General features: G+C 43.8%; 1 protein-coding gene across 6 annotated transcripts in view; it reads right to left on the minus strand.

Annotated features, from left to right (window-relative positions):
• The window catches only part of fam13b (family with sequence similarity 13 member B), a 30336-nt gene that overhangs the window by 3945 nt on the left and 4057 nt on the right, over positions 1-22334 (minus strand). For 2 of the 6 annotated variants that reach the window (XM_029847113.1, XM_029847114.1), the window contains exons 2-19: positions 21251-21399; positions 20703-20912; positions 19582-19794; positions 18847-19024; positions 18526-18670; positions 15338-15465; positions 6863-6907; positions 5122-5217; positions 4527-4659; positions 3685-3782; positions 3386-3431; positions 3163-3292; positions 2817-2888; positions 1982-2255; positions 1741-1882; positions 1571-1652; positions 893-1081; positions 81-295 (exon numbers count right to left, since the gene is read on the minus strand). In XM_029847113.1, the coding sequence (XP_029702973.1) occupies positions 81-295; positions 893-1081; positions 1571-1652; positions 1741-1882; positions 1982-2255; positions 2817-2888; positions 3163-3292; positions 3386-3431; positions 3685-3782; positions 4527-4659; positions 5122-5217; positions 6863-6907; positions 15338-15465; positions 18526-18670; positions 18847-19024; positions 19582-19794; positions 20703-20868 (2352 nt within the window). In that variant the 5' untranslated portion in view covers positions 20869-20912; positions 21251-21399. Of the gene's footprint in view, positions 1-80; positions 296-892; positions 1082-1570; positions 1653-1740; positions 1883-1981; positions 2256-2816; positions 2889-3162; positions 3293-3385; positions 3432-3684; positions 3783-4526; positions 4660-5121; positions 5218-6862; positions 6908-15337; positions 15466-18525; positions 18671-18846; positions 19025-19581; positions 19795-20702; positions 20913-21250; positions 21405-22334 lie in introns of all 6 variants that reach the window. The other 4 variants (XM_029847115.1, XM_029847117.1, XM_029847118.1 and 1 more) reach the window with 4 other exon arrangements.

Genomic DNA, 22334 nt, shown 5'->3' on the forward strand with positions numbered 1-22334 from the left:
GCAGAGCAGGAGGAGGGTGTTGCTTCACTGTGTGTATCACTGGTAGAGTGGACTAAAAGGCCAAACGGGCTGTGACCCACCTTGATGTCATCGGGCCAACCGTCCTCCTGCCTCTTCCCTTTTACCCTTCGCTGGATCAGCTCCAGCGTTTCCTCCCGAGTGGGACGAGGGCCCTTCATCTCCACCGCCGTGTCCTGAACACTTTGCTCTAGTGTGGAGCCGAAGCTCTTGGGTAGGGTGTTGCTCCGAGGACGAGTCTGGGGGCCGAGCTCGCTCTCGGCGCGATGTTTGGCGTCTGTGGGAACGATAGAGCCAAGAGGAAAGAGATGAGGAGAGGGGAACGGCGAGACGAGTGGAAGGACACACTGTCAGGCAGTACACAACACTGTCCACGCACAAGACATGCAGGAAGCTCGTGCACAGCTTAGGTGGTTAAAATCAGTGCGTCATAATGAGGAGAAAGGTCACATGCACATTTTTAATTAAACCCAAAACGCAACGATGTACTACTGTCACTGATTTATATTTCAGAAGCATTCAGGTCGATTAAAGATGCTTCCTTACAACATTTAAAGCAGGAAATCATGATTACTAAAATCATGAGCTTGTCATGGTTTCAAATCCCGATATTGATGAAAAGAATTCTAGATTTGTTATTACACAAAGAAGCACCATCCCAACGTAATTGCACTGGAATTGTAATTTTTTTTTGAGTCTCCAGCACTTTCTTCATGTAGAAATGTCCCCCACCTGAGTTAGAATTAGTTTTAGGAGGTAAAAAACCTTCTTTATTGCCAATAAAAATGATCAGAGGCGCATAATAATGGTCGTGAAGTTGCCCGATTGTGACAGTCAGGAGTGTACGTGTACTTACAGAGGGGTTGGTACTTACTGAGGTGATACGGTCTAGAGCTGGGGCCTGAGTAGGGGTGGTGGGGTGGGGGGGTGAGTGTATGATGGGAAGGTGAGCAGACAGAGGAGGAGGAGGAGGAAAAAGAAGGGGGAGCGTGGTGGCGTCTGTGTGAATGGAGCAAAGCCTGGTGCCTCAGCGTGCTTCTGGGTAAAAGGTGGTGCTGGCGTCCTGGTCGGTCATTCGATCAATTGGTCGTTGGGCGATAGGAGGAGGGAGGAAAGTGGAGAGTGGGAACTTTTGTTATTGTTGCTTTCAATCGTTTTTACTGAAACAGAGAAGTGACTCGGCCGCTGTGCGTCCGCTCCCGAAAAAGGAGCGCCGTCATCTCAGAAGTGAGAAGGAGGGCGAGCGGTTGATCAGATGACGAACAGGACACGAGTGTCTGACATATTCTACAATGCAACAGCTGTGGAAGCGTCCAAAGGTTTGCCAAATTCACCGCAACGACAATCAAAGTGGGTTCCAGCACGCTGAAGAGAATGGGAGACTGCGGATGTGCACGTGTTAAACCAGCGTACATGCAGCGCTGTTAAAGGTCAAAGGTTGAGGTTCGGTAAGACTCCAGCTATTCAGCATGTAATTGGATGTAAACACACAAGCGTCGACACAAGCACGCGCACACACACACACACAGGGGAGGAGAGCGAGTGGGTCTACCTTTAATCTGCCGGCGGATCTTTGTGAGGTCGGTCATCCACTTGAGGACTTTAGGGTTAGCTGCCTTGTCTCCGTGGGAGGGCTGCAGAGAGGACGGGGGGGGACAGAGGACAGGATGAGAGACTACAGCTTCCACAGGTGCGGAAGATCGTCCATCAGTTTTATTTTACCTTATAGTTCCTCTCTTTTTCAAATTGTTCCTCAAACTGTTTGATTTTCTTCTTCAGGTGCTGAAGCTTCTTAGTGAGTTGGTGGGTCACCGAATCGGCTCCTCTCATGGCTTCTTTGGAGCCAAACGATGCTCGCCGTGGCCTGATGACCGTGACCGAGGAGCCACAAAGTGTCAAAGTTATCAGCCATTCTGGTTTTAAGATAAAAGCCGCAGCTTTGCTTCAACCTACAACAAAGTACCTCTGTGCTTTGGTGGGGGAGGTGATATCTGGATCCTGCTGAAGGAACCTCTGTGAGCTGTGAGCGCCAAAGTCCAGAAAGCGGCGTGCCAGAAGGTGAGGATGGGAGCGGGAAGAGGAGGGAGAGGCCTCCTGTCCTCCTTCCTTCTCGTCCTCTTCACCTTCCTCCTCTAGAGGCAGCGGGGGGAGAGGAACCATGCGACCAGCCAGTGGGGAGAGCTGGGCCTCTCCACCCTCGCTGTCGTCCTGCCAGGATTTGAAGGCCGGGACGGGGTCTGGAGGGACAAACACCGAAACAAAGAGGGACAAGTTAACAAGTTCATGCTTTTCTGAACTCCCAAGATAATTCCAGATCATCCTCAAGCGTAGATCGATTGTATTGGAGGGGAGGACACTGCATACTGCAGCTGTCAACAACAAATCCATTCTTTCTTCGGCGTTCTGCTGACTTTACACAGTTCTGTTTGTGTTAACATGCCGAGCTGGGGGGCAAGGGTAGACGAGGGCCAGAATGATAAAGAGACGGGTGAGAAAGAGAGAAAAGCAGTCAGGAAGAAAAAAAAAAACTGTTTAGAGAAGAAATGTTTTCACTGCCAGAGATCCTGTAGTGAGAGCGAAGAGGAAAGAACTCAAGCTGCAGATCACATTTTCATTAAAAGAAGCGTCCATGCAGGGATTTATTTATAATAAGAATGAAAGTAGCACATAAATAATAATACATAATAAAGTTTTGTAAGCTGTTAAAAAAAACCAGCAAAGAATCACCCACAGAAAAGAGAGAGATGAAAGGAGGGATGACAGACTGGTGGATGTGTGGGCAGATATAAAGCACTTACCTTGGCCTTCTTTCTGCAGATGCATACATGAGAAGTCAATGGTAGGAAGGTGGACATGGGAGAGGGGTGACGCTGTTTGGATGACGGGGAATGAAGAGCGGGAAGAGGAGGAAGAAAAGGGAGGAGAGACGGTAAAGCAGAGGGAGACGAGAGGGATCATTCGTAATTTGACGGTCACCAACATTCACTCAGTACGTGTGTATAAATCAAAATGATGCTGAACCGGGATTCTGGAAATGAACGATGCCAACTGTCCTCGAAACAAACACGTGTTTGAAATCAAACACTTATTTTGAAGGTATTGATTGACTGGGATTAAAGAGGTGTTGTGAAAAGTGATTGCTACCTTCCCACTGGTTGTCAGGAAAGAGCTGCAGATGGGGGTCGTGGCCACAGTTTGGTTGGCATGGTGACAAATGGTTCCTGTCCTTCTCACTAGTGTTGGCATTCTGGTCACAGTGGCAAGAACCTGAATTCTGGAGCAGAGAGAGAGGGAGAGAGAGAGGGAACAAATGAGGATTACAGGGAATCCAGCAGTGCAACCTGATGGCCGATATGTTTAGTCTTACCGATGATACGGTGTCAGTCTGCTTTATGACCTCAGGGGTGTCCTGTCTGGAAATACAGAGGTTTCCAAACATTTGGTTCATTTGCAGATTATGACAAACAAATGTAATGGTTGCTAAAATTGCTATTAAAAAGCAGTGAAAGGTTTAAATGACTTAAACTGCCGTTGGTGTCATTCAACAACAAACTCCTCTTAAATCTTGATGGTGTTAAGAATAAAAAAAACCCAAAACCTTCGTGTTATTCTTCTTGCTAAACTGCCACTGACGTCAGATTAAAGTGACACAACAATTCCGCCCACCTGGCAGTGTTGATGTTGTTCTCAGCATCTCTGACAGCCTCAGCATCCATGTCCATTCCCAAGGTCGCCTCCAGGGTGGCGTCAGATTCCAAAGGATCCTGTGGGGAGAAGTGGAGAGAAAAAAAGTGCTCCACATATTAGCAAACATTTACAAATTCTAACTCAGGAACTAAAAAGTTAAAACAAACCGAACAGGCATTTTTACTACTTCTGGATGACGCCTACATTTATTTAACTCCTATAAATTCTGCAAATATTACAAATAAAAAATACATGGCATGGGTAAAACTCATAAAACCTCCTTAATGGTGTTCTTAATATTAATAAGGCGGATTAATAGGATTAATATGTGTTTGCTCATGGGGCTCCTATAAGGAGTCATTTTGTATAGATACATACGACCTAATACCCATATGTCACACTGGCACGAGGTCTGTTGTTACGCTTAAAAATGTTGCTGCTGTCGGTTGTCATTAATCTATCGGGTGTTTTGCTCCCTTTTTAAAAAAATGAAACTGTTTTCTTCAGTGAAACAAAGAAAGTCTGTGCAGATGATATCTAACGTTCAGCAATGAAATTTTCTGACAGACTGAGACAGAGAAGAGGGAGAGTAATGGGAAATATGCCGCCTGCCCACACAGCATCTGGTATCTCCGCTCTGTGTGTGTGTGTGTGTGTGTGTGTGTGTGGCCATCTGGACACAGGGCAGACAATTGTGTTTTTGTCATTGGTCCTTTCAGATTCGGTAGAACTGACAAAGACAGCTGATTTTTGTGCCCGTTCTGGGATGTGTGTGTTGGAAACTTTAACACTAGAAGCTTGTGTCGGCGCTCCCCACAAACCTGTGTGTCTTTGTCGTGTTCTGGGTTTGGGTTGTGTGGGTTTCCCTGCGCTTGGCTGGGACTCTCTTCCGGATCAGTGTTTTGCTCTGTGTCTCCTTGGTGGCCCATGTTCTCAGGTTCACTGAGCGTTGCCCTGGAAAAGTGAAAGAAAGCAAAAATACAAACAAAAAAATGTTAAAATGTCAAACTGTAAAATGTCAGAGGTGTTTCTTGCTATTAAGAACATTTAAAATGTGGTGGCTGGCCTGAGAACAGCTGCTCCACTCAGCAAACCCGGCTTGATCATTAACACAAGAGCTGTTAGCATGTTTACCAGTAAACTAATACATCTGTTCGCTTTTGTACACAACGTTCACTGTGGCTGAAATATTCCCTTAAAGTTATCCGATGCCTTTCTTGACCCTTGAGGAATGTGTGAAAGGCATGTTTCTAACAGCAGGTGTGCCGCAGAAACAGACTGAACACGAAGCTGTGGGAAGCTTCAGCGTGTGTGTGTGGGGGGGGGGGGGGGCAAGCCTGATCCTCCTGTATCTTGTATCCATGTTTGTGTTTTTTACATATGGAGGAATCTGAACCTGTACGCGTGCATTCTCACCCCTGGTTGTCATAGCTGCTGAGGTCTTGATCGATTGATGTCTTCAGCTCAAAGAAGTGGTGCTCCACTGCAGCCCTGATGGTTCTCTGGATTATCCTGGAACGACACACAACACGTAGACCTTTGAGTGGAAAGTGGACATCAAAGCCCTGAAAGTATTTATGCTTGCAGGTTCCCTTTGAAGCTTTAATCTTTGTCAGGACGCTTAGCGTCTGCATGATGTTTGGATTTGTGACACAACGGAGGCCTTGTTTCTCTCACTGGAATGAGTTTAGTTTAAATGTAATGAGGTTAAACCAGTGACAGCTCAGTTTATCACTGTTTGTCCAAACAGGAGCAGTGCCAACTATTTAAATGGGTTTACTTAACTACTCTGGATCATGTGACCATGTTTTCTCAGGTTATTCATTTCGAACAGACAATGAAAACGTTTTGGGAAATCCACATAAATTACTACAGCTGTTTCCAGCACAGTGCTGCCTTCAAGTACAAGAAATCCCAATGTGTGACACACATTTGCAGAAGAACAGCTAATAAACTGGAAATCAACTGATCCAAGCCATAACACATTATAAAACCTAAATAAATTCTTGATTTATTTTCCACACTGGGTTGTTTGACAAGTCCTTATTAAGTCAAACCTGTTCCATTTGTGAGCAGATTATTAAACCTTATGCTAGATCCAGGGAGGAGAGAGGAGTCAGGGTTATTAAAGCCTATAAAAGGTAGCAACAGTATTTGTAGTCTGACCTCCTCTACGCTGACATGTGCTGGTTGATCCAGGGGCTCTACTGACACTTTTTTTTAATAACTTGTTCCATCATGTGAAAGCTGCTCGTGTATCTTTCCTTCAGTTGAGGTCCATCCGAGCTCTTTCCACTCATCCACAGCTGTTGGTCTTGATAATTCATCATCCTTCAAAGTGACTTTTTAGGGTTTTACGTAACAGCAAAAGAACAAACTGCACTCAGGTTTCACCTTAATTGACATTTAAGGTAAAACTCCTGTCTCCTTGGTTTAATAAATCTGGGAGCAGCGGTCTGATCAACGGGAGGGTTACTGCAGTGTTGACCTAGACAAATGCGGAATGCTGTGCTTTCCCTTGTGTTTTTCCTGTTGCCATGGCAGCATGGGTGTGATAATGACCACTCAATGTGGACAGTAGATAAAACTCTTTTTCTATGCATAATTTACTCATGTGGCTAATTGACTCAAGACAGACTGTAACCGATACAGCCACAGCATCATAAACCAACGATCATTTTATCTCTTCAGTTTGAGTGAACAGTTGTTGGTGAATGACTGTGCTCTCCTGTACTCACGCAAGCCTTGGTCATGTGACTGCTGAGTTAGTGTCTGTTGGCTTCTGGAAGCACTTGGTCATGCCCGATGCTTTAATTCTGCTTTATATTCACAACATAAGGCTGAGCTTCTCCAAACACGACTCATCCCAGCTGACTGCACTTCCTTTTTAGATTCCAGCTATTGTCTCTGCCTGCCCGGCACAGCGGGCGGCCGTTCGCCCCTTCACACCTCAGCTGACCCAGGTCTTCCTCTGATATTTGTGTAAGCAACAATTACTGGATTAACAAGGAAATCCATTTACAGCCAGTTACAGCTTGAATGAGTTTTCTTCAGGTTGTAATTTGAGCTGCGAGGGGTTAGCGGGTGTATTTGCGTTACATAAAAATGCCTATGTATGGTACCGAGAGAGGATAAAATAACTGAAGTGTAAACTTACTCAGCGGAGTCGGCAGGAAGGATGGATATAGGAGAAAGGTGAGAGCTGAAAGGGAGGGTGAAAAGGACATTATGGTTAGAACATTATTCACACCTCGGCTGAATATTTGTTCCTACATGCAGCGACCTTTGATGGACCTTGTAGAGTACAGAAAGCAGCACAGAACTCTACTAAACTCAGCGAGGGTCAATGTCAAGTCCTGTAATGTTCCATACAAGAACAACAACAAAGGAAGTGAGCCGCTTGAATAAAAGTAATGCGCAAAAATACGAGTGATTCAGAAAGCTCCTCCTGACTTTAACACGCCTACAAAAGCATACCCAGAATGACAGGCATGCCAGGACTGCAGGCTTACACAACAATCTACACACAAGGTCATTCAGCCTATTTTCAAGTGCATGAGTGCATCTTATATAGGCTCTGTGTGCATGTGTGTGCATGTGTGTGTGTGTGTGCAAGAGACAGAGACAGACTCAACACATTAGAAAAACAGCAGCTGGTATTACGCAAACATTGTGTGAAGGTACAGTGTGTTATTATGGTATTTTAACACACATGTACACACGCTCAGATTACAGGCACAAATATTAAACGTATTTAAAAACATGCCGTGCGATGATTTTTAGCTTGACAGTCTTTTCAGGACAAGAATCTGCAAAGTCATGATGCCACTGCAGCGCATGTTTCTGCTTTATTGGTTATATGCTGGTGATCGAAGCTAAAGAGGAACATCTATCCTCAGCGAGGGTACTGACTTAACCAGAATTCCAGAACTGACTTAACCACAATTCCAGAACTGACTTAACCACAATTCCAGAACTGACTTAACCAGAATTCCAGAACTGACTTAACCAGAATTCCAGTGCTAACTTAACCTTTAACCGGAATAAGCTCGCAGCAGAAATGTGTAGGGTTTTGAGCCCTTGTGCTCTTTGGCAATATCATCAGTGTCTTCCATCAAAAGTCGACTCTTTTCTTCTGCTCTTTAAATTGTTTTAAAGGAATCGTTTTATTTAATCATCATTTAACCTTTCACTTCCAATGTCTCGTGATTTATACAAGCTAAGCATGATAACAAGCTTTCAATGACCTTCTTGACAATCATGGTGAGACTGACTGGGAAACAAACAAAAACAGAGACGGGAGGAAGGACAAACGATAATCCCTCACAGCAGGCCACAAAAAAAGCGAGGAAGCTGCTCAGCCGTGGTAGGAATAAAAACAAAAACGCCTCCACTTTACTTCCACGCCACACTCGGTGGCTGCATCATGACCAATAAATCTGATGCTTCAAGAAGTTTTGTTATCTCCATGTGCTTGAAGTAGCTAAATCAGACAACACCATTCTGCCCATGAAGACCTGAGATAAGATTGGTATTGCTGCTGCTCCACGAGCTCGCTATGCACCACAGATAACGTTTTTATCAGTGGGAATTAGGCCATAAAGGCAGAGTTCATGGCAAAGGCTCTTCTGGGTTTTTCTTATATAAAGTGCATGCTTTGAAGACTGCTCCTTTTAATACGGTGCGCCCTGTGGTCGTGGAAATACGGTAATTGTGGGAATATATGCTGGACTGTTGCTGCGAGGAATGCAGAGAACTTTCTCCTACATGAGAAACGAGGACACAGAACTGAAAAAGCAACCTCTGACAGCTATAAAGACCATCAGGGGGAACAGATGGAAGAGTCAACAATGCTCTTGGTTGTCTTACATCCTATTTCAGACTTCAGTCATGTTCCTAAAGACAGATAAAGTCAGAGTAGTTAAAGGAAGGAAAGAGGACAAGTCAGTCAAGACCAACGAAGATGCCACAAAAGGAGAAACTCGTCAGACAAAAGCTGGAAGGAGAAGAGAAGCAAACCTGCACAGAAAATAAGACCGACAAGTCATTAAGCCAAACGATTGAAGAGTTTGACGTAAATAGCTAGAGGTGTCCAGCTCTACCACCTGGGATGAACCATCCAGAGACAAACTCTCAGAGATGGAGAGATCTAATCAGGAATGCCCAAGAGAGAGGCGGAATACCACAGCCTGATGAAATGCAGAAATCAGTCAAAAGACACGATGGTCTGACACAAGAGACACTGGACAAGATCTGAGGAATCCTTGGGAGCAAGAGGAGAAAGAGGAAATGTTGGCCTCAGGAATTTACCCATTAAGAAAAACTTTAAAGAAGGAGAAACAAAGGATGGACTAAAAACAGGCTCTAAATGTGAGCCAGAAAGAGGGAAATGTCCAGGCACACCTTGAATGACTGCCTCCCCTAATCTCCATCACTTCCTGTAGGAACGTATTCACACAGCGCCAAAGATCTTCAGCGGACGACGATGAAACACCGCAGACCTGGTGACGCCCATTTCATATTTGGCCTTCGAGTATCCACATTCGTTCTGTGTTGCTGCGAAAACCGTTTTCCTCAGATCTGACACTAAATTCAGTCGTTGTTAGCGATGAGGGTCATTCCTTGATTCTTGATTCAGCCTTTTGGCAATTGTACGTCCTGCCTGTATGAGGGCATGGCAAAGCCCCCTGGTTAAGACCTGCTCAAGGCTAGCTGTCGCGCGCAGCTCATTGTGACTACGTAAGAAAAGGATTGTGAAAGAGAACTGAATTCACATGACTCGTTTCCACTTTTAACCATCATATCAAGTTGTCACATTAGGAAAAGATCTCCTGATAAGATGAAACGAGAAGTCAGACGGGACAAGAAACATTTAACAATCACTAATCTTTCTTTCTTATTTTTAATCAATAAAAACAAGCTATTAAGAAGATGCTGCAGCTATTGCAGAAAGAAAATGCAGATGACTCTCCTCCTCCAATTCCTTCCCGCTCTTAAAAAACTAGATTGCTAATAAAATAAGAACAACTGCATATTAGTCACCTGGGAACAAAACGCTGAGACGTCATCATGCAGTTTCCATTTGTTTTCATGCTACTGCGTAACACAGCACAAGTTAGGTAATGCTGTGACCCCTCTCTCCTCATCCTCTTCTTCTGTGTCTATTCATGTGAAAAATGTTATATTATCATCCCTCGCTGGCACCAAAAGGAGCCCAACGCTGACACTGCCAAACCTTTAAAATGCTTCAACAAACCACATTTATTACGTCATCTCTTTAGCTTATCTGCCTTCTATTTGTCCCCCCAATCCTCTCCAATAAATCGAACCTTTCCAGTCTCTGTGTCTCTTATCTTTCGCTCAAGTCAAATCAGCAGTTATGTAAAGCTTTACCTCTGCAGCAGAATGTCACAGGCCATTCTCATTTTTGCAGCTGGGTTTTCTCTGACTGCGATCTGTCCTTGGGTTTTGTTTTGGATGTTTTATGCCTGGGGATCCAGGCTGCAGGCGTTCCGGCAGGTCTGAAGGGCTCTTTCTGTTTTGTCTTTACTCTCCTTTCTGTAGTCAGCAGGCTCGATCATTAACGTCCCGTTTGAGCTCTATTTTCTAAATCCAGCTGGACTTTTAAAGGCATTCAGCGTGGTTTCTGCTCTTTTCTGCTTAGTTGCTCCCCAGTTGGCACATCTGAGGTGGGTGCAGCATCCAGCTGATGAGTGCTGGAACCTCCTCGTTCCTGTTGTTTTCTCAGTCTGTGATGGGTGGGTCTGTCACCCAGCCCGGTATCCAGTGTGAAGGTTATCCCAGTTGAGCGCTTTGTAGTGTCAGCGTCAGTATCAGCAGGTGTAGCAGGAGAGGCAGGGTATCGCCTGCACGCATTATGCGTTGTCCTCTGCCTTTCTGTGTGTTTCAGTGTGTGTGTGTGTGTGTGTGTGTGTGTGTGTGTGTGCGCGCGTCTGAAAGTGTCAGTGCCAGCGAAGATGTCTCACTCCGCGAAAAGTGCTGCAGTAAACATCCAGAGCTTTGCTCAAATATATTAGCTTCTGATGTAACCAGGCAACAACTCCAGGAGGACCGGCGGGAAGGGAGGGGCTGACAGTGGAAGCCAATTGTAAAGGGAGAAGAAACTGGGTGGGCCAATCACAAGGCACAAAGAGGGGGAGTGGGGGGGGGGACTCAATTCCTTTGGAGAGTATAAGTCAGCAGTTATTACAGTCAGGCCAGCAATGTAATATGCAGAGGTGCATACAAGGAGCACATAATCACAAGATGTATTTTATATTGACCAGAAGTGGTAGCGACCAGATAAATGATTGAATATTTGCTGAAGGTAAACGATCCAGGGGCAAGTAAATAAACCATTTATTAGAAAAGAGCATGACTTCCTTATTTCCTTTGGCTGTGTGTGACTGTTTATAACAATATCAGTAACCACAACAAGCTTTATAGCATATTTGACAAGAAATGCACAACACAGAACAGCAATTATAAGCCTATTATAAACAATAAAAGTTTGGTATTAGGGCTGAACAACACTGCCCAGGCTGTATACTGTATTGTTCCCCTCAAAGGTTCTGAATATCACAACACTGTTGGCCATATAACTTAATATAAAGCTACTTCATTACAGGATAACTACAGCTATCAATGGTCAATGGAGTTATGAGAAACAGTCTTTCACTGGTCATTTCAGGAAACAAGGAACAAGGAAAAACAAGGAACAGGCTACATGTGTCCCCTAGGCAAGGTCACATTTTTATGTGTCACTAGTGATAAAGCAGGAGAACTGCTAGCCGGATGTTGGCTGACGTGCTGCTGAGGTGGTGGTACAGTGATCCCTGTCATTAGCATATCAACGTGGTAGGAAGCATAGCTGGTGGCTTCAGCGTCAACGGCTGCATGAATTCTAACAATCTTTTCTTCCCATTGGGTTCTGAGTGTGATTGGCTTTGGCAAGTCCAAGGAGAGCGGAGGGAAATGTGAAACGGTGCTATCTGCTTCAGCGCGTAAATCAGGTTACAAACTGTGCTCCGTGCTGCTGATCGGGCCGAATGGAGGAATGGCAAACTGAACAGATGGGCTAAACAACTTCACATTAGTGGTGTAAAAAAAAAAAAATTTTTAAACACACTGCAAAAATCCAGGAAATGCTTCTGAGAACTGGCCACAGAGGGTAAACTGCTGTTCTATTAATGGAAATTATAGTTACTTACTGCTCATGAAATCACCTCATTTGTTTTTGATGACCTGGAATGAGACTGAGCTATAAATTACACGACAGAACCAGATGATATGTATGCAGTGACCTATATTCTGTAGTCCGACCACATTAACGCTGTGGTTGCTGAATTTTCAACATGGGGCCCGATCCATAGACCTAATACTTCAATAGTATGAAAATACAAATTTCTCATCCCAAAAGGTTAACTCATCATGACACCAACAACACTGACAGAATAGTTCACTAGTTGTAAAGTGGCAGCATACTACAACATGCTTTAGAGTCTGAGGGCATGAATCCCCTTGTAGTTGTAGCCATATGAATGTAGTGCAACATGCATTACATTCACGTTCCTCTGTTACTACTTAAAATTCGAGCCTGAAAATCAGAGTAGCTGTCATTTATGTAAAACCCCGTATCAAGATACAGATTCTGACAAAACAGAAGACACAAATGAGGGAATCCAACACGCAAATATCAATGAGCCTGGAGTTGATCTGTCTGGGGCGGTGACAGCCGGGGTTTCCTCAGCTGGCTGTGTCAGTACTGAGGTTGGAACCCATGGTGTTGATTACTGTCCTGGGGCTGTAGGAACCTATACCACTTTCCCTATAGATGTTGGCTGACCCTGTTCTGACATTTGCACGTGGAAGGTGACAAGTGGGTTAGCCAAAGTTTAAAGGAGCATTGTAGTGACACTGGTATGTAAAGCAGTCCCCCTTATTACGGAAATGAATTTACAGAATTCGCAGCAGCCGCTCCCAGGGATGCTGCCTCACGTACAGACTTGTAAGTCACGCATAGCAAAGACTTTAAATTCAAGGACGAATGCTTTTCAGTGTGTCTTTTCCCTCAATGCTGCATTTCGCCCAGACTAAAATCAATAATCTGTGCACACGTAGCGAAGACTTCAAAATCCTCCCACCCTTTAGCAACTCTGTCCTGCGCTTCTCCATCTTTTCTGCTTCGCGCCACGATCGAGACCCCGTGAAAAGTACTTCCAAATGAGGACAGGCACGTAATAAGGGCAGAGAAGGGGAGCTGTTAAGATGGGGCAATAAGAGAGTTCATAAGAGTAATACCAGGGATTAAATATAGATTTGAAATGTTCTGAGGCCGTCAGAGTCTATAAATAGAGCACTGAAACAGCCACAGGACAGATTTCCCTGTCTGCCAAATGCAAAACAGCATCAACAAAATTACCTGTTAGAAACTGCATTCATTTCAGTTAAGTGACTGAAACTCACGCTCCCTTCAATGGAAGCAGAAGAACTGTCGTGCTCGTAGGGAAAGCACGACGTGCACTCGCAAAATTCAGGGTCAATGCGACACAAATGACTTTGGTGTTGAGTACAGGGTCTTCAGACGGAGCAAGATCCGCTCAACCCGACACTGAGGTTGAACAAAGTCACAGGGGATGATGACTGCACGCCAACTACAGCTAAAAAACCCAATTAATACCAACTAAAACAATCCCATGAGACAGAGATAAAAGACTGTTGAAACTGATATGAAATCAATGTCAATCAAACCGTTGAGTGCCAACAGCGGCAAACCTTTGATCCACAACTCCAGGTGTATAAACTTGCACACACATGCTGCTGAACCAACTCTATACACGCCAGCCTACAGTTCACTCTTATCATTGAACCCGAGCTCGCTGAGGCTGAGTTATCTTTAAAAAAAATGTGAATTATTGAACAGATATTAAACAAACCTGCTGCATCGTTGAGACCTCGACTCAGGAAATGACAGAATGAAACGTGCACGTATTGAATGACAGTCATAAAGCGAGTGTGTATGGTTTGAAAACTGAGTGGAGGCAGATTAAGGATTACTGGCTGTAATCATCTTAAAGGCCAGCAGGACAAATCACACACAGACACACACAAGCCCCACACAAATGTGGACACACAAAGAGGTCTCTTGTGTTACAAACTGGTAGTTATGGCAGTGTATAATGGCTGGAACACAATATTTAAACCACAGAGAAGTGTAGAGGCAACTATCCAGTTTAAAAGTATTTTTAAAAGGCTATTTTGCATAAATGTTTGACAGAAACTGGTTTAGTGTATTTTTGAGGTATATTTGTAGACAGTAAATTCAGCCTAAATAAGCAGAGGAGTTTGGACAGTTCTAAATTACTCACTGTCATTATTTGGTCATGTGTTTTATGCGTCATAAAACTGTGATTGTTTAACAGACGTTGTTTAACAAATTTATGAGAAATGCATGTGCTAACTTTTACAAAGAAGCTCTAGTTCCTCATTATCTGATTTCCCATTAACTGACTGTGTGTAGATAAAAAAACCATCAACCTTATTCCCAACTAATGACATCAAAAAGAAACTGGCATGAAAAAAATCCCATCAGGACTTCCTGATGGTAATTAAAAAAAAAAAAATTTCTGGGATGACTGGGATGAACTTCCTGTTATTTCCAAGTCTAGACTTCAAAACAAATATCATCTACAGTCACCATTATCATCACAATCATCTCCTTTGTACGCTATAGGCAGCTACACCCACTCTGTTCTGTTAAGATCTCTGGGTGTTGTACGCTTGGTAATCAAATTAAAGGAGATCAGGACGTCAGAAGGAGCTGCTGAGATCTTTATGTTCCTGCAGACGGATTGAACTCTGGGCCTTCGGAGTCTTCAGGGAGACGCATTATCTTGCGTACGTGAAAGATGGCATGTCTGGGTCATATCTTTCACTTTATGGTTGGGTAACGTCTACATAACGTGTGTGTGACCGACTGTGATAGGAAATCAAAGCTAACCCTCTGGTTTGTATGGCGGCGTCTGCCCATGCAAGCCCTATTCTTTTTTATTTTTTTTAAAAGTTAACAGTCTGCATGATAAAATGAGCAGCGCCAATATTTCCAGGTCAGCTTCAGCACTTCAGTCGAGAAGTGAAGGACGGTTCGGGCTTTTCTATTAGCGGCGCAGTGAATTTATGACACAGCATCGTTAGCATTTTAGCTACAACGCTAGAAGTTTTATAAAATGAAAAGTCAAGGCTCTGCAATGACGGTGTTTAGGTTAGTGGCACAAAAGAATGAGGGGGAAGAAAATATACCCCCATCAACGGTTAGGGAAAAGCAGGTGATTTAAGCTGGGCCAATTGTTTAAAGCTATGAGGTCAACCTTCTAAGGCTTGACTGACATATAAACCCACCAAATATCATCATCCCTCGTGTGCGTTCGTCCACGTTTCGATGAGCACAGTCTTAACTGCAGGCCCCTTATATCCTTAACGAGCAAATAGGTTCACAGGAGATTTACAGCGACTTAAATGTGTCTCCAGATGTTCGTGACAGAGATCTGAACACACGCTAAACCCTCTTTCAAATCTTCCGTCTTGACAGTGAGGGGGAAAAAAAAGAAATCTGTTTCCTCCAGTTGTGTTCTACCTGGTTGCAGGGCTGTCATCAGTCTCTGTGTGTTGTGGTGAGTCCAGGGAGGAAGGAGCCTCTTCTCCGTCCTGGGGCAGCTCTTCACATTCTGCCTCACACCTTTCGTCATCCAACAGCTCCGTGATCTGGAGACAAATGACACAAAGATTTAACGTCTGAAAACTGACGCTGACGAGGACAAAAATAGTCTTCTCTTCATCATAAAAGCAGAAGAGCGCTGTCCTGAACATTCACACACAGGTTCTAGCTATTGTTTTGATATTTCATCAAACAAATTGTCCAATTTTTGATCCTCCTTATTAGGCTTGTCATGTCCACTTTCTTTAAAACCTGAAGGCGAAAGCCTGAAATAAACAAAGGTCAAGAGTTCATGAACTAAACTTGTCATCCTTCATTTCCCCCCAAGACACTATGTTGTGTTTGCCCTCATTTTTCTTATCTTTCTTCCTTCCCTCTGCTCAAAAGCAAACCCATCTGGTACTGTCACCGTGCCGTCGCTATGGCAACCCCCCCTTCCCAATGCTGTGATTGGCTGTTGTGAAATTCTTGCATCGCTCCATGTGCAGATCAAGAGAGGAGGATGACTCACAGCCTCAGAAACTCCTCTGAGTGTGCATATCGGAGTGTCTCTCTGCAAGAAAAGTCCACTTCCCAACCTCTCATGATTAAAAATGAATGTCAGCTGCCTGAATGTGCATCGTCGCAACGCGAGTTATCGTTATGATCTGCAACGTGCGTTTGTCAGCGCCGCCAAAGGACAGAAAAGAAAGGCCTGCTGACATCACTGGCTGGACTGTTGGTGGGCCAAGAACAATGACAGCCAACTAGGACTAACATTTATGTCTCTAACTGTGGCCTACATACGAGCTTTCCAGGGAATTTCAGTAGTCTGACTTTTACATATTTTAGAATGACTGGCACTGATGGATAAATATCAAGAACGACAACACTTTTGGTTTCGGAAAGCTTTCGGGATTTCAGAAAGAGGAAGAGGAGGAGATACTGTGGCAGGCTGATTTCTGAAGCATGTGAGTTGGGACCTTTAGTTCCTCTTTCCTTCAGACAAATTGAACCCAATTGAAACCGATGAACTCTCCGGCATTGAGAAGGTATTGAAGTTCACAAGGTCTGTATTTCTTCCCGTATCATGATGGGAAAGAAGGTGAACATCGTACATTTTCTCGACTGTCTCAAATCCCATAAATTACCCCGATCAAACGTTCATTGATGACTGATAACTGAAAGATCTCATTATTTTTTTGTATTTAAAAGGTCAGGTCATTTAAAGGTCTGAAACATTGCTCAGATCAATCCAAAGATGTTCAGCATGTTCACAAGATTAAGTTACATGGGTCAAATATGTAGAAAGCCACACATTTATTTTTAAGTTCCAGCAAAGGAAGAATATAGAATTCTAAGAACATTGGGGCATTTGACAGCTGATAGTTTTATGCGCCACCTCTGTGCGAGATTTCTAACTCGTTTAACTAAGAGTGTTATTTCCTGTGTGAGAGTATGCGTAATAATCCCGTGTATAGACAGAGGACCATCCATCTGTACACCACGGTGGGTGCAAGGTGCATGATTATATCATAACCATACTTTTCTTATCTCTAACCAGCCACATCACCTCTCACTTTAAAACTTATTTCCACTCGTCTCTTTCCTGTCTTGCCATTTCTCCCCCATCTTCCTGTCTGTTTTTTTTTTTTCCATCCGTACCGTTGAACCAGCCATTTTTTTTTGCCCTCGCTCTTACATAAGATGCACGGACCAGTGCACAGAGGATCTGCCAGACATTTTTGCACCGGCTCATCCACCTATAAAGCAGCTGGACCGTCTGGTCGAATACATGAGCTGTTAACATTTGTCAATGTTAAGTTTCATTTAGCTTAATCGTAGCCTCAGAGATATGAACGACAAATATGAAAGAAGACTGCAAGATAACAAGGTCTACAAATGGAAAGTCAGGTTTTCGAGACAGTGCAAAAAAACTGCAAATTGGATACAGAAATTAGAACCTAAACGCCAAATCCCTGAGGGGAACAAAACCTGAAGCAGGGAGAGTAATTCAATCGGTGACCTACAAGCGAGACTGCAGATATGGCTCCTAATCAGTTTTGTTCTTTCTAAGTTTAGCGGTTAACTTCAGTACCTGACCTTTAAATGTGGTCATTAACAGTGTCTCTGTTTACATTTGTCAAGTGAAAAGCAGCATTTATATTTGTATTCATCACGAAGAACCACGGCTCTTAACACAAAAGGAAAATTCTCAATCAGCCACATTAAAGTCAAAGCTGGAAACGAGACGGAGAGCGCACACGCGTGTGTGTAAGGGTGTGTGTTTCTGTGTGTGCGTGGGTTTTGTGAATTGCTTCCTGTCACCAGTTCAGCACACTGCTGAAATTAGTAATCAATATGTTACAGCCGTTAGATATGAAACATTTTAAAGCCATTTTTCTGGTCCAAACCAGGCTAATCCTCGCACAGTTCATTTGGATGCATTAATTTGCAAAAATCAGTGTACAGAAGATTATAATGTAATTTAAGCTGCACTGTTCTGAAAAGGAAGTTGGCTTATCCCCCATAACAGAGTAAAGTATCACATTCACCATTTCAATGAAGAGAGTAACTGGAAAATAGAGTTGAGAGTCACTGAATTCTTTTGGATTACAAACTTTACTATATTTTGGTAAAGTAATACTCACAAGCTAGTGTTACCTGGGCAGGTTAGCGCTACCCTCATTATGAAGTAATCTAAACTAAACCAGACCTGTCAAAAAATCAGAGGTGAATCTTTTATAATGGTTTTGACCTCCAACCAGATGCGAGGTTATTATAGCTGACTATCTTCTTAACAGTCTGGTGGTGTTCTAAAATTTTAATCTTCACATCACAGAAGGATTTGTCTCTCTGTGCATCAGCCCAGAAAGAATTTCACCCCCCCTCACCATTCCTGGCAGAGTTAAATGCCACATTCTGTGTCTGTGCCATTACTGAAAAAAGAGAAGCTTTTAAAAGGGGATTTGGAGTTCGCAAATGCAATTCATCACCATCATCTGAAGAAACAAAGCACCCCGTGATGTGGGTCCAAAAAGTACACAACCATTTTTGATGATGTTGTACACACACCACAACAGAGTCAAACCCATAGATGTGAATGTAGACAGGAGGATGGACAGGACCTGTTCGTTAATAGAGCTGTAGTCATTGGTGGAGGAGATGTCATCATCCTCTGAATCAAAAAGGTCTTCCTGGTTGTCCAACAGCTCGGCCAGGACTCTGCTGACGGTCTCCTGGTCTCGTAAGTCGTCTCCTTCAGTTGACAGACTGCATATAGAAGAGGCAAGAAGGTTGAATGCTACTGCTTGGATCAATATATACCATATAAATAATGTCAACTGACAAAGTATGGCCAGGAGATTGTTGCTGTCCTTTAATGATACAGCTGACAATGATTGTGAGAAGAAAGCTTTTGGGTGTTTAGAGCTAAAATGGTGTCTTACTGAAAGATGTCTGGGCCAAAGACAGCAGCCAGTGCCCCTACGTTCCAGCTCTCTTGCTGAAATGAGGCCACGCTGGCCAAGAAACGACACAGAAAACGCAGCAGGCCATAGTTCATTGGGGGGAGCTGCTGCAGGGAGTACTTCAGGTTTCGACACAGGTCCTCGTCGTTGCTGTTGTCTGGAAAGGTTTGAGAGGAGAGAGAGTTGGTCTCGGCAATTTCTGACAACGCTCTTCTGCTGGTTTACAAATATTAGCAACATTTTTATGGGAGCTTTTCTTTTGTGGAAAATGAAACTGAACAGTGTGTGTAATTCTTCATCTATTTTCCTGTAAGGCCTCAATTACTACACATGATTGTGCAAACCACTGCGCTCTGCAAGGCACCAACAAGTGCCGCCATCAATCATGAAAATAATGATGAGGGATTAAACGGGATTATCTGTGAGGCAAAAGCGGACAGCTGAAAGGGAATGGCCACATGCTGGTATGGCACATGCAGACCGGTGGGATTCGTTAGCATTAAAGTGAATTTACTGCATTACCATTCAGAAAAACGTTATGGCACCCTGTTGCCGGGTTACGTGTCACACGGGCTATCTTATTTAGGTTATACGTGCTTTACATAGAAAGTGAAAGATTTAATGGGGCGATCCAGGCCTTTTAAATATGAAAAATTAAAAAAAACTACAACATAGAGGTAAGTTAGAAAGGTCAAAAGAGAATCTGTGATAGACCTTGGTGTAACTGTAGTATTTGCCCCTGTATAGCTGTTGGGATAACTGGTTCAGGAAGCTCTTGCAGGAAGAGTCGGAGCAGACTGACAGCTGACGCCAGGTCCGCCTCCTTCTCTAGTTCCACCAGCTCGCCGCTGTCGTAGCGCTGACGCAGCCAATCGACCCGCTCTGCGTTGCCATTAACCAGGAAGAGTCCCTCGAGGCCCAGATGACCTAATAACACAAAGAGCATTTAATATTTCAACTACTGCTCAGGGCATAATGAATGGTGGAATGGGGAACATTACATCTATATGTCCAGGCTTTAAGAGCTTTTCTCTATAACGTGTCTGATGTTTTCACCAGTAAAGACACGCTATAATGAACCCGTCTTACGCAACACAGATAAAAGTCACCAACAATGGCTGACAAAAAAGAATGTTGCTCATCTTGTTTGGGCGAATTGTTGAGTTGTGGCAGAAGAGTGAACGCTCAACACCATTCCATATATATTTACTATAATAAGACACGCCAGTATATCTCTTTTAGATTAAATCTATCGTAAGGAGACCATAACGTGGCTGATTATTCAATGGTTGATCTTTTTGCGCAACATAATCGCTCGTAACACTCGGGCACTAGTTTCAAATAAAGTTTCGTAATGCTCCCATTAAATCCTGAACATCATACAAACACACACGCACAAAAAGATTAACGGCGTCACTGGCTGAGTAACTTCTGGTCTGGCAGCAACACTAATTAATGCACCTACCCCAGCTCGGGTGGATTAAAGACCGATTATGTGACCTGATGTGGTCTCACTGACCTGCTTCACTGGTCACTTGACAGGACTTAATTTATAGAAAGTCTCCAGAGTTTGGAAAAAAAAGGGGATTTCTGTTCATTCTTATTTAATGTGGTGACTAACGCGCACGGATTCACAACCGCTTTCTGTGTATCTGTTGCTAGAGCGACGCTGAGGTGACGCAGCAGCAACACAAACCTCCAAGAGTGAAAGTGAAAAGGTCGATGGCAAATTTCTTATTGTCTTTGCGGCCACATTGGCTTTTATGTTTTCATAAACAAGATACAGATCTGAGATAAATAAGGAAGGAAGGAATAAATAATGTTCTGTCGCTCACCGTGCTCCTCGATGTATTCCACGATGTGTTTCACCAGTGCAGGAACTTCATGGCCGCTGACGGTGTGCGCGCGTGTCACCTCCGCCAGAGGGATGCCGAAAACACGTGTGGTGCTGGCTGAGCCCCCGCACTCGTTGCCTGGCAATGGAGACACGCTCTTCCTCATGTCCTCCTCCTCCTCCTCGCCACAACCCCGACAAGACCTCAAGTCTACAGACGCAACACCGAAATGGAGGGTAATTTATTTACACAGATATGATTCAGTCTTGATTATTTTGGTTGCTCAATTTGTGTCCAGTTGCTTCATCCAGCCATCAACCCAAAGCTTGTTAATTAACTTATCTTCCATCCCCTCCCTAATTGCATCCTCTCCCATCATAACTCCTTCAAGGCTGGTGTTACAGCAGAAGACTGTCTTTACATCAAGCCAGAATATGGCGACATAATTCAGAATTCTTTACAATTTTAACATCATTTTAACTGTTTAAAATTTCCATGTGCAATAAATATAGCTGTGCGCATGAGTGTGTGGGTGTGTGTGCACTCACCGTGTAGCAATGAAAGTGTATCCTATCCTCTCCTCCCCTAGCCAGTGAACCACCGAACCATCTATGGCTGCTTCAGGTTGTGGCAGAAGATGAGCCGGTAGTTCCTCATTGACAGACCGCTAATCCCTCTTGCAGGATTCCTTTTCTAACTACACTGGGGAAAATCCAGAGAAAACTGTCAGAGAGGAACCCACACCAGCAGATGTTGGCAGGCACAGCTGTCTTATCTCTGCCATTTCAAACCCAATTATTCTGTCTTCTTTCCCAGTGTGATCAAATATTAATTCGCCTGAGAGGCTTTCGATGCCAGGTTGCTCACGGCTCTTGCGTGTGCGCGAATGACATGTTGTATCATGCCCGTGCAAAACAGTATGTCAGCCAATTGAGATCGCGTGTGTTCGCTATTTACCACTTCATTTGTGCGCTTATTGAAGCTTCCAAGACTGCAAAGTCAAGACTGTTATAGAGTGTAAACAAGCTAAGATACACAGATCTGTGCATGTATTTGTGTACCTGTGTGTTTCGGAAGGCTATAAGCTAAACAACCTAAATCCAATCCCAAACTTAACCTTAAAACCAAGGTTTAACCACTATTACGCCATTATAATAAAGTTATTATGACTTGATCAGAGCAGTTTATAAGTATTACGCAGTTATGTTAAAGTCTGCATGAACGTTAAATATCTCCACAAATAGCAGCGTCTCCCTCACTGTCAGCATCCTCTCCGACCGGGGGTGGGGGGACGGTGCTGCTGGCCGACACGCGTCTAATCAGAGCCGTTGTGATTGTGTTTGACCAGCTCTCTTCGTCATGCCTGTTCTTTATGCATTCTAAATGCATAAAAACATGAAAGCAAACTTATAAAAGTGAATTTGTAGGTTGGCAACTTTGTCTACGGCCAGCGTCGGCCCTACAGCACCTCCGATTGGCCTCGTACCTGAAGTTAACCAATCAGAGACGGGGGTGTGGACCACACCAGTGTTTGTAAAGGTGTCAGAATCCTCTCAAGGCATTCCTCAGCCTGCCTGCCTTCCAAAACCAACTTAACTGGTTTTGCCAGATCATAAGCCTATTTAAAAGCTA

The sequence above is a fragment of the Takifugu rubripes genome, chromosome 14, assembly GCF_901000725.2.
Source record: "Takifugu rubripes chromosome 14, fTakRub1.2, whole genome shotgun sequence".
Lineage (NCBI taxonomy): Eukaryota > Metazoa > Chordata > Actinopteri > Tetraodontiformes > Tetraodontidae > Takifugu > Takifugu rubripes.